This window comes from Equus asinus, chromosome 1 (genome assembly GCF_041296235.1).
Source record: "Equus asinus isolate D_3611 breed Donkey chromosome 1, EquAss-T2T_v2, whole genome shotgun sequence".
Taxonomy (NCBI): domain Eukaryota; kingdom Metazoa; phylum Chordata; class Mammalia; order Perissodactyla; family Equidae; genus Equus; species Equus asinus.
The window spans coordinates 207,052,875-207,065,172 of record NC_091790.1 but is presented as its reverse complement, the minus strand read 5'-3'; the positions used below and the strand labels follow the sequence as shown (position 1 = coordinate 207,065,172).

Here is a 12,298-nt window from a genome sequence, read left to right as displayed (position 1 = left end):
TTCAAATCTATATCAAATACAGATATTTCCACATTTTCAGAGTAAGCGTGTGTTAACAATATTTTTCATTAACAATTGAAATGTCTTTATAGAGCTAAAATTTAAACATCACAGGATTGAGCTGTTTAGTATAGCAAACTGATTTTAAAACTCTGATTTTTGTATTTTGTAGAGGAAAATTAAAAATTATGTTTTTTCAAAAAGAAATTACGAAAAAATAATACATACTGTAGAGCAGTAAGGAATGAAAATGTGAATCTGGACAGAATTTTTGGAAATTACTGAAGTCTTTTGTTGTATTTTGTTTTTCCTTCTAATAGAGAGACGAAAAAAGGCTTCAGCATGGGAAAGAAACTTGGTGTATCCTGCTGTCATGGTTCTCCTCCTTATTGAGACAGTAAGACTCTATTTGCCTAGTTAAAGAAAGAAGTTATTTTGTATTTGCTTTAGCATTTGAATATGGCAACTCCCTCAGCTAAATGGTTTCAAGTAAACTGGTTTTCTCTCCACAGGATTAAAATCCATCTATGCCTTTATTTGTAAAAACTCAATAGAGCCAAAACAGAAATTAGTGGTAATTTTTAAAAAGTCCTCAAGATTATCTATTTCCTCATGAAAGCAGGAAATTCATTCTTCTGTTTAATGGAAAATTAAGAGACAGGGTGTTGTAGATACTCTGCTTCATAATCTGTGATAGGATATGAAAATTACATTATTAAATTAGTTCTGATAACATTTTAACTTTTTAAATCTGTTGAGTTGTGGGTTTCCAGTTGCTGAAATCAGTTAGGAAATGGATCTATGTTATTAGCTTTTGTCACAGCTTTGAAATTATAATAATTTGTGGAATCTTTTAGAATTTATTCTGGAGTCTTTGTAGATAGTCTGTTTACTTTAGATTTATATGTATAATTTTGGTCTTGACTGCTTTTCTTCTATTCTGAAGCATACATTTGGTTGGTTACTTAGATTTTAATGTCTTTGAAATTCAGAACTGATAGCTTACTTTTTGTGTTGTAGTCCATCTCAGTCCTCTTGGTGGCTTGTAATATTCTTTGCCTGTTGGTTGATGAAACAGCAATGCCAAAAGGAACAAGGGTAAAGTAAAACGCTTTAAATGCCTTTCTTTTCCAAAAGTATTCTGTGTAGATACCCTGAGTGTTTCAATAAGTAGATTAAAACATTCACTTCTCTGCATGTATATTCTTCAAGTTCTTTGAATTTGTTTATACAATGAGCCTTCATAAACAGTGTTTATAAGCCATGATTTTTGTTTCTGATTTCTTACTTTGGATTGGCCAGGCCTTTTATCAAGTATAGAGTTTCCTTTTATATTTCGTATCAGAGTTTATCTTTGTTTTGCTGAAATTTATATTTGTGATTCTTTAAGAAAATGTATACTCTGTGAAATAGTGACACATAAAGAGTTTATTATTAGATGGATTCGTTGGGTTTGAAAAACATCCAAATGTGTGGTTGTAGGGACTCATGCTTTAAAAGTGACACCTTTTATGAAACTAAGGCAAAATGTTCAGTTACTGGAGGAGAGTCAGATGTACTCTTTTCATTAATTAACTTAGTTTTCTCTCTTGTTTCAAAATTGATGATTTTACTAAATTCCATCAATTAGCCTATTTGAATATATTCTCCATAAGATAGTTACCACTAAATATCCATATTTGGCATACTTTTTCTAGGTATCTCTGTAAAGTTTCAGATACTTAAAGTGGCATTTAAGTTTTGACATTTCATTATATTTTTCTAAGTCAGCAGCTTTCCCCTCCCTCATAGAAATGACTTCAGCTCTTCCAGACTTCTGATACCACTTGTCTCTCTGAACCAGATGTTGTACCTTTTCTCTCATATAAAAAGCCAATATCTATCTTAATTCCTTCCCTTCAGTCCAAGATGAAGATACTCTCTTCTTTCAAAAGCTAATTCCTTTAGCCATATTCTCAGTTTAAACTGTCCTCCCCGCCCCCCACCCCCCCTTCCATGACCTTGTACCATCTGTTACTGCCATTGTCTGTCCACCAGTGTGAGCCTCCCTGTTTGCTCCAGGTGCCCCATTCCACTGACAGACAGCAACAGTAATTAACAGTCCTCCTCTGTCTACAGCCTGGTCTTTGTCTTTCGTTTAGACCCAAATCCATTGATAGAACAGGAAGTCACCTACTGTGTTGCCTTCTACCCATTTTTAACCCATTTTCACATACTCCACACTGGGTAAGTCCCAAGCACCATGGTACATTTCTGTACCATCCCCTTAGTGCATAGTAGAGAGGGGCTTGTACCTGTAGGCTCCTTGTATGACTGTCTGAAGTCAGATGATCTTACTCCTGCCTGTAGGCCTTCTCTTGAGACAGGGAATGTTTCTAAAACGTTTTCCATCTTGGTCAATAAACTTTCTATTACGCTTACATTAGAATGTGTATATAATATGTATGATATTGTTTATTGGTTTATTTTTTATTAGGCTGACTACACATTCTTAATTATCCTAGTATTTCTGTTACACGTAATCAAAACTGATAGTAAAGTAGTAGTTCATATTCAGATAATTCATTTAATCAGTAACCTCTGAAAATATTGTTCCTCCTTAAATAAGAAATGTTTTTTTGCCTATCTAGTCTGATTAATAAATATTACTTTTTCTGTTTGTTTTTTTAAGTTTTAGGTAAAGATACGTTTTGAGAATAGGTATAATGTTTAGGAAAAAGTTTTATAGCATTACATTTTAAAGAATCTGTGTTAGTTAAGTTATATCTTTTAAAAGTCTGAATTCCCGAGGAAGATTGGGGAAAGGAAACTTTCAAGTTTAGAAACAGGATGTGCACATTCACTTTCTCTGCTTAGCATACTTTTGACCTACTTTAATTGTATAATTTTTTTAGGTTGCCTGAGAGCTCAGATAATTAAATCTTCTATTCCTGTTGTACTATTATATTTTAAAAAAATTTCTTCCAAGAATATCCAGGATTTAACAACAAGCATCATATCATTTTGATAAGTAACTTAAATTACATTTGAGATAAATCAGAAATGTTTTAAGCTTGTTAAAATTGTTAGTGTGGTTGGAATTAGTTGATGCACTCAGTAGTGACATGTTTTATTGTCCTTCGAAAGTCTAGATGTTATTCCAGGGTATTAAACATTCCTAATTTCAACTGTCCAATATTTATGAAACAACAATTTTAGGGAAACCAAATATAATGGTGTCATTGAATTCTGAAAAGTGTTTTTTTCCCCTCAGGGACCTGGAATAGGAAATGCTTCTCTTTCTGCTTTTGGTTTTGTGGGAGCTGCACTTGAAATCATTTTGATTTTGTATCCTTTCTTTAACTGAACATTCGGTCTGTTAACAAGTTTTCTGTCTAGTTTTTTGGGACAGAGGTAATTTACTAAGACACTTGCCTGGAAGAAAAAACAAGTCAGTCTTCCTCAAGCACTCCGAGTGGCTTTTTGTTTTGTTTTGTTTTGTTTTGCTTTGTTTTTCCTTGGGGCCTTAAGACTTTGGAGACTACTGAGAACTTGAGGAAACTGCCATTCTGTGGAGAGTTTTTCCTTGATTCTCACAGCTATCTTATGGTGTCCTCTGTTGTCGGTTTCTATAGCCTCCGATTTTTTGGGAACTTTATTCCCAAGAAGGATGACACAACTATGACAAAGGTAAGGTAAAGTCTTTAGGTGACCCTGCCTCCTTTTTGCCTTCCAAGACAAACGAACTGTTTTATTTAGTAATCGCCCTGAATGGTTATTTGCCGTGATAGGTATTTGTTTGTAAGTTGCATAAACACAAACTGGAAGATTTTCAAAATGCTGAATGAGTGGGAAAAGGATGTGCTCTGTTTAATTTGGACGGCATCCATTCGCTTGTAAATACACAGAACTGCAGCTTGTTAACTAACTGTAGAAGGCTTCTGAAAGGACTCTTTCTCCTCTAAAGAAAACGTATTGCTAATGAGTAACTTTGATTGCACTAACTGTCCTTGGGGGGCTTGTTTGAAATCTGAAGAACTTGGTTGCTACAAGTAGTAGAGACAAAGTATTTCAAATTTGAATAATTAAAGCAAGACGGAAGAGTTTTATTCAGAAACATTTTGTAGTCTGAGGCTAATTTGACTTTCTACAGTATGTCATTGGCTTCGGAATTAGCAAAGGCTGTTATTTTGTATAGTGACGTCTTTGTAGAATATTCCCAGAGGGTGACAATGAAGAGTAACTAATAAGAGCTGCTGACTTCTTTTCTTTTTATTGTATATTCCATATTTTCAGCCTCTTTTAAAACGGAGAAGTTATTTTATCTATCTTATCTGTCTGTCTATAAAATGCTATGACTTCTTGAGATAATTAGCATCTAGTTTATGATCATACATGTTAATTAATATTTTCAGCTCCTTTTATTTAATATGAAAGATATGCATAGGTTACATTGAAATGAATGACTAGAATTTGAGTGTTTTGGCTTTCTAGCTTTTTGGTATTAAATCTTATAATAGTTAAACATATGAGAAGTAGATATTATGTATCTTGAGCAGAAGTCTGGCTTTAAAAATAGAGTCAGAAGTATTAGATGTATTAATCCTTTTTTTAGTTCACAGGGAAACTTATTTGAAATTGGCACCATTAATCAATAATGTAAAATACATTGTCTGAGGTGTAATTTAGGTGTTCTATAACTGTATATTTGTGCCAGGTACTGTAAATATCTTCTAGAACTTATAAGAACTTTAAATGTTTACAGAAAAAGTTTCTTATTTTCTCTAAATTCTATATTGAATAGTGTCAGTAAGAAGTTAGCGAAATACAAAAGGTAACTAGAATGTACAGGAACTTCCCAGAATGTGAGTGGATTGTATTTATCACCCTGTTGTTTAACTGCCCAATATTCTTTCTGATTTCTCATAACAGATCATTGGGAATTGTGTGTCAATCTTGGTCTTGAGCTCTGCACTGCCTGTGATGTCAAGAACACTGGGTAAGTTTAAATGAGAATTTTTCATTTGAAGTCCATACCTTTTTAAGATGTCTTTTCTAAACTTCTTCCTTGACTTTTAGTTTTTAAACTTCTTCAAAAAAAATCACCGTTTGAAATATAAGGTTTCCTCCCACATTATTTTATACCTTTACTTCTATACTGCATTTATATGTAGGGCCGCACCAAAACGAGTACTTTTATCAAATAAAGACCCTTTTTTTCCTAAATACTTAAAAACATTCCTTCTCCAAACAATGGACTTCTTTTTTCCCCCCACTGATTAGTTAAGCTTTTGAGTCCGTAGTTAGGAAATTGTGATTTTTAGAGAAATGTTTAATGTCTAGAAAATATTAACCTAATTTTTCTTATATGAAATGTTTTGAAAAACGTATAATTCAATGTATGGTTTAAAAATTGAAAATCTGTAAAGTTTATTTTAAGCTGCTTTGTGTCCATGAAATGGACTTGAAAGCAGTGAGATCTTTGAGTGCACACAATGATTTAAAGGACATCCTTTAGTTCTTTAGTTTTTTACTTGCCTGTCATTTATATAGTTTTCTTAATTTTTCAATTTACAGAGAATTGTGCTTATCTTTTAAAAGTAAAACATTTCCACTTTGTCATTAAAATAGTTGAATAAATCTTCATTTGGCTTTCTTATCTTTCATAAAGCACTGTTGCAGACTGTATTCTCAGTTCTTGGCTAAATATTATTTCGACAGAAATTCCCATTAGACAGTTCTGTTCAGTTTTCTAAACTTAGATTTCAACTTAAGGGTGTTCACAAATGATGAGAAAAATCCCGTCCTTCAACCTCAGCACCTTGCTCGTAGCAAAAACTGCTAGTGAGTTTGAGTTGCTTTTCTTTTAGCTCTTATGCCGCCATTATTTACTCAAGACTCACAGCCAGCAGGGCTGCAGGCTGTGCTCAGAAAGTATAAGCTTTATAGTTCTCTTCATAATTCTTATGAGAATTTCATGTTTTTATAAACAGTGAAATCTAAGTGTGACTGTAAAGGGGCCACTGTTGACAGACTAACGCGAAGCTCGGGTGCGTCATGGTCTTCTTTCTTTTGTGTCTGCCTTGTAGGACCTGTATTGTTTGACATCTGATTAAGGCGGGCTGATTTGGAAAATGCCAAAAATGGGCACTTTAGTAACTTGATTTGTAGCTAAATGTTATCCTTTGTATTATGACAGTCCAAAAAGTAATTTCTGTGATATTACAGCCACTCTACAATTTTATCATTTATGAAACTCACCGTACTCTGTTATTTAAGATTAATTGTTAATAGTAATATTTACTGATTTTATGGAAGAAAATTGCATGCTGAATGTAGTTTTAATACAAAGAAAACAAATTAATGGCAAAATTTGCTTTTTGAAGATCAACAAATTAAATTCCTGAGTAGTTTGCCATAGAGATAAATAAAAAGATGTAAAAGAAAGATGGAACAATTAAAATGCAGCTAACAAATGCCTGGACCCAGCTGTCCAAACAGGATTAATGGAGTGCATTAGGGTACAGTGAGTCATGTGGTGCTTTGCAAAATATCAACACGCACTGCATTACATGTTATGCCCAGTGGCACTGAATAGATGAAAAGAAATAAATACGTTAAACAGATTCATAGAGGCTTTTCACAGTATTAAAAAAGCAAATTTCTGGACTAAAAGAAAAAGCTTTATTTTAGTATTATGGGAAATGCAAACTAGAGAGTTACTGTGTAATTCCTCTATTAACCCTTTAGAATTGAGTCTTTGATTCTAAGAAGATAAAATATAGAGAATTGTCATGAATATTATCCTAGTGTGTAACAGGATTTTGGTTTACTAGCTGAAAAGCTTGTAAGACTAGAATAGAGGATGTATTTAACTACCAAATTCCAGGCTGTGAAATTTTTCCCTCTTTCTCCTTGCCTCTCACAAGGAGATCCTGACCTTTGGCTGTTCTCATTTGCTCCCGTGAATTCAACCAGCAGCAGCCCATCACTTACAGTTAAATGTGGAATAAAGTAATGAGAAAAAGCATAATTTACCTGTATATGTACAATTTTTCTATTATAATTTTTAGTGATGATTATCACTTTAATTGTAAATTGAAAATACATTGAATCCTGTGTAAAATAATTAATTTGGTGATATTTTTGCTTCAAAAATGAAAGTGTTCTGTGAGGTTTTTTTTTAATGTGCCAATTGCTGTTGTTGCTGCGTCATAGGCATAAACCATAGCTTTAGACCTAAATGCCTCGTGTGGTGTGACACATTTATTAAAGAATTCCTTTGAAATAGCTTCTTAGGTTTGAATATGGAAAATTTCATACCAATTGAAAAATTACCAGTAAGTAGATTTTATAAGCCTGTCACTTGCTGGAAGGAATTAGGTTATGAGGAAAATTTTGACCATGTATTTTTAGTCGAATATAATTGATACAGATTGATGGTTTGGTTGTCCATAGGATACATGAAGAATCTGTGCTTAATAATTTTTATTCAAATTCTTATTAAAGCCCTTTAAAAGTAATGCCATGCCAGTGGATATGATTTCCAAAACATTGTTTTGCTGCCTGTTTATACTTGAGTTTTGAAGAATCTGACATTTTTGGGGATTTGATGTTCATATTTTTAGTAAACAATTTGCAGTTTGGTTTAATAGACTCTCCAGGGGAGATGATTGACAAGGTGAAAATAGAACAGGATCTAGCTTAATAAATTATCTATAGATGCTTGAACTTTTCTATAATAAAGTAGTTTAAAGGTAGCAATGAATTTTCTAAGAATAGATAATAAATAAATAGATAATAAAATAGATTTTTTTGTAAGAATAGATTTTGTATGATTGCTGAAATGTTCTTTATTGTGCTTAGTCAAGAAACAACTGAGAGATTGACATTTTTTGCATAATTCTTTATTTGAAATCTTCTGAGGGGGAAAATTTTTCTCGATTGCAACCAACAGACTTTGCAATACTTTTACTAATTTCTATTTTAAAATTATTTTTCTAGTTATTTTTTTCATCCTGAAGTTTTTTCTGTGACTTATAAGTTATGCAAGGCCCAAATTGCAGATATTTTTAAAAAATGTGCTTACGATATTAAAACAGAAATACCCTTTCAAATCAGCTTGAATTTATTTTTAGTATTTCCATGTATTTCTCATCTGGGTCCCATATAGTCCATCATCTTGCAGGAGAGAAAGTGGATTGTTCTCTTTTGTTCCTTGATGAATGCCCTGTTTAAAAACTGGTACTTTTTGGAGACGCCTTTATTTGGGGTTTGTAAGTACTACTAGTATTTACCCTGGGCTTCCCTCTCCAGTTCTCGGTGTGAAACAGGAATGCTTACAAATGACAAATGTGAAATAAAAGTATAAATCATAATATATATTCCTAATTGGATATTGATGTAAAAATAATTCCAAAGCCCACGTTGAAAATTTCTCAGTAAAAAGTTTATATGTGACTTAATTATATCCAGTTATATTGCGTAAAATAATAAATGAGTGATACTAATTAAATTTCGACTAATACACTGTTCTTATATCTGAACAGTAAATTTGTATATCTAGTTAGGATTTTTAAAAATAAAGAAAAGTATTCAGTGTCAAATGTCTAAAAGAGTTAAGAGAGTAACTAGTGCTCACTTCCTAAGTGCTCTTACTCCTCCCACTGTCTACTTGTCCTGTTCTTCTGAGACTGCTCTGGTTTCAGGGCACATTGTGCTGTCTGCAAAAATGTCACGTTGGCCACGCATTATCTAAATAATTTAGCCACCTGTTGACATACGTTCAAATACCTTAAGTTTTAGTTTGTTATAAAGTGTTTTTTGTATGAAAATAATTCCAGTTAGGATCATTTAGCTGGAAGGAGCCTTAAGATGTAATTTTTAAAAATTTAATTAAAATGTTCAAATTAAACTAGACAGTAAACTCTAGTAAGGGTGGAGTATTCTATAAATGCCAGGGCAGTTTGATTTGTAATGTTACTCAAGTTCTCTGAATCCTTACTGATTTCCTAACTACTTGTTTTATCAATTATTGAAAGAAAAGTTTTGAAATCTACTATAATTGTAGATTTGTTTATTTCTTCTTGAAGTCTTGCCAGTTTTTGCTTCATGTATTTTGAAGCTCTAGTATTAGATGCATGAATGTTTAGGATTGCTGTGTCCTCTTAATGGATTCACCCGTTTAAAATTATGATAATGATGGAGACATTTTTTATCCCTGGCAATATTCTTTGCTCTGAAATCTATTTTGTGTGACATTAATACAGCCGTTTCAGCTCTCTTTTGATTAGGGTTAACATAGTATGCTTTTTTCCATTCTTGTACTGTTAACCTGTTTATATTGAAAGACACAATTTCTTGTGGATATTGTAGAGTTGAGTCTTGCTTTTTTATCCAATCTATTAATCCTTGTCTTTGAACTTGGATGTTTAGACCATTTACATTGAATGGATTATTGATAGGATTATCTTTGAATCTACCATCTTGCTATTTGTTTTCCATTTGTCTCATCTCTTCTTTGTTCCCCTTTTCCTCTTTATTTTCATGCTTTTGAATAAATTGCATTTTTAAAAAATGATTTCATTTTATCTTCATTGTTGGCTTATTTGCTGTAACTCTTTGTTGTGTTATTTGAATAGTTTTTTTAGGGTTTGTAGTATACATTTTTAGTTTATCACAGCCTACCTTCATGTGCTATTACAGCACTGGAGTATAAGACCCTTACAACAATATACTTCTGTTTCTTCCCTGCTGGACTTTGTGCTATTGTCATATGTTTTACTTGTACACATGTTATAAATCCCATAATACATTGTTTTTATTTTTGCATTAATGATCTTTTAAAGAGATTTAAAACTAAAAAGTCGTTCATATTTACCCACGTGGTAATCATTTCTGTTTGCTCTTTATTTCTTTGTGTAGATCCAGATTTTCTTTTGATACCATTTTCCCTCTGCCTGGAGGACGTTATTTTAACATTCCTTGTAATGCAGGTCTGCTAGTGATGGATTCTTTCAGCTTTTGTGTCTGTGAAATGTCTTTATTTTGCCTTATTTTTTAAAGATATTTTTGCTGGGCATAGAATTTTAGATTGACTTTTTTCCCCTTCAGTTTTTTAAAGATGTTACTTAACTGTCTTCTCATGTGCATAGTTTTTGACAAGAAATCTTCTGTGATCATTATCTTTGTTCTTATGTGATCTGTCTTTTTTATTTGACTGCTTTTAAGATTTTTCTTCTTATCACTGATTTTAAGCTGTTTAATTATAATGTGCCTTGGTATAGCTTTCTTCAGATTCTTGTTGAGTTCATTGAGCTTCTTTTGATCTATAGGTATATAGTTTTCATCAAATTTGGAAGATATTCAGCCATTATTTCTTCCAATATGTTTTCTTTTCCATTCTCTCTTTCCTCTCCTTCAGGAACTCGCACCGCAAGCATATCAGCCATTTAAAAGTAATTCATAGCTCACTGGTGCTCTATTCATTTTTTTGCTTTATTTTGCTTTCTTCATTTCATTTTGAATAGTTTCTATTGATGTGTCTTCATGTCTACTGGTCTCTTGTTTTGCAGTTTCTAATCTGTCATTAATCCCATCTAGTGTATTTTTCACATCTTACATTGAAGTTTTCCTCTGTAAAAGGTCTGTTTTACATCTTTCATGTCTCTACTTAACAAGTTCAATGTTTCCTCTAACTTCTGAAATATAAGGAATATAGTTATAGTTCTTTTAATGTCCTCGCTACTTATTCTATCATCTGTGTCATTTTGGGGTTGATTGTTTTCCGCAAGCATGCATTGGTAGTTCCCTGCTGAATACTTGAGACATCCTCTGCACACCGTGTGTGTTCCCACCCTGTGCAGCTCTCTAGCCACCATGCTGTCCCCAAGCTACAGATGCATCTCTTCAACTCACCAAGATGGCTGGACCTGTCCCTGTTCCTCTCCACACTGTGCCTGGAAGCCCTCTACAGGCAGGAACTGTGGCAGGCATAGGACTCGGCTCGCCTGTTTCTCATTTCTCAACATCATTGAGCTTCATTGCTAGATGTCCAGGATCTTGCAAATCATGGTTTGGATATTTTGTCCAGTTTTTTGGTTGAGTCAAGTGTGAGGTAAAATCTGGTCTCTTTTACTCCATCTTGGCTGGAGCATGAAGTCAATAAACATATTTCTAATTGACGTAATTTAACCAACATCTACTTGCCCAGTAAGACTGGTCAAAAGTTAATGTCTTTGCTTTAGTGGCATCATCTTCCATTCCACCCCAAAAGTGGGACCACTCTTTGGTTTTAGAATGGCTTTGTTTTTCAATGAATAAAACAAGTGGCAGTGAGCCTATTTACATTAATCTTGAAATTAATGATGTTTAAAAATTATTGTCGATTTTATTATTTCATATTCTTTAAATCACATTTATTTTTTGACACTTTCTTAGGTAAATTTATTTCAGAAGTCTAGTGTAGAGAAAGGAATTTGAAAACCTAGCGAGATAATAATTTAAACTAATCATTGTGAGAGTCCAGAGGGAAAAAAATGTGTGAATTCCAGTGTTTCATCAAAGAACATTTAATTTATAATAAGATATATGTATTCTCTTTGGTAATCTTAGGCTAAAGCCATGGCTATTCATGTCAGCCATTTGTGTGATATGCCAGCACACATAATTTATTGATAAAGTTACTTTAACCATTCCTTAAGTGTGTCAAGCTTTTTCTTTTTTTTTAAAGATTTGGGTTTCTTTTTTTTTTTTTTATTGAGTTATTGATAGGTTACAATCTTGTGAAATTTCAATTGTACATTAATGTTTGTCAGTCATGTTGTAGGTGCACCACTTCACCCTTTGTGCCCACCCCCGACTCCACCTTTCCCCTGGTATCCACTAAACTGTTCTTGGTCCATAGTTTTAAATTCCTCATATGAGTGGAGTCATACACAGATTATCTTTCTCTCGCTGGCTTATTTCACTTAACATAATTCTCTCAAGGTCCATCCATGTTATTGCAAATGGAATGATTTTGTTCTGTTTTGCAGCTGAGTAGTATTCCATTGTATATATGTACCACATCTTCTTTATCCATTCGTCTGTTGATGGGCACTTAGGTTGCTTCCACGTCTTGGCTATTGTAAACAGTGCTGCAATAAACATTGGGGTGCACAGGGCTTTTGGGATTGCTGACTTCAGGCTCTTTGGATAAATACCCAGTAGTGGGATGGCTGGATCGTATGATAGTTCTATTTTTAATTTTTTGAGGAATCTCCATACTGTTTTCCATAGTGGCTGCACCAGTTTGCATTCCCACCAGCAGTGTATGAGG

At 33.2% G+C, this 12,298-nt stretch overlaps 1 protein-coding gene across 15 annotated transcripts in view; it reads left to right on the top strand.

Moving 5' to 3' along the window:
* The window catches only part of LMBR1 (limb development membrane protein 1), a 173,386-nt gene that overhangs the window by 125,527 nt on the left and 35,561 nt on the right, over positions 1-12,298 (top strand). For all 15 annotated transcript variants that reach the window (XM_070516867.1, XM_044765659.2, XM_044765655.2 and 12 more), the window contains 5 exons: positions 321-397; positions 1,021-1,098; positions 3,254-3,327; positions 3,579-3,669; positions 4,912-4,978. In XM_070516867.1, the coding sequence (XP_070372968.1) occupies positions 321-397; positions 1,021-1,098; positions 3,254-3,327; positions 3,579-3,669; positions 4,912-4,978 (387 nt within the window). The remainder of the gene's footprint in view (positions 1-320; positions 398-1,020; positions 1,099-3,253; positions 3,328-3,578; positions 3,670-4,911; positions 4,979-12,298) is intronic.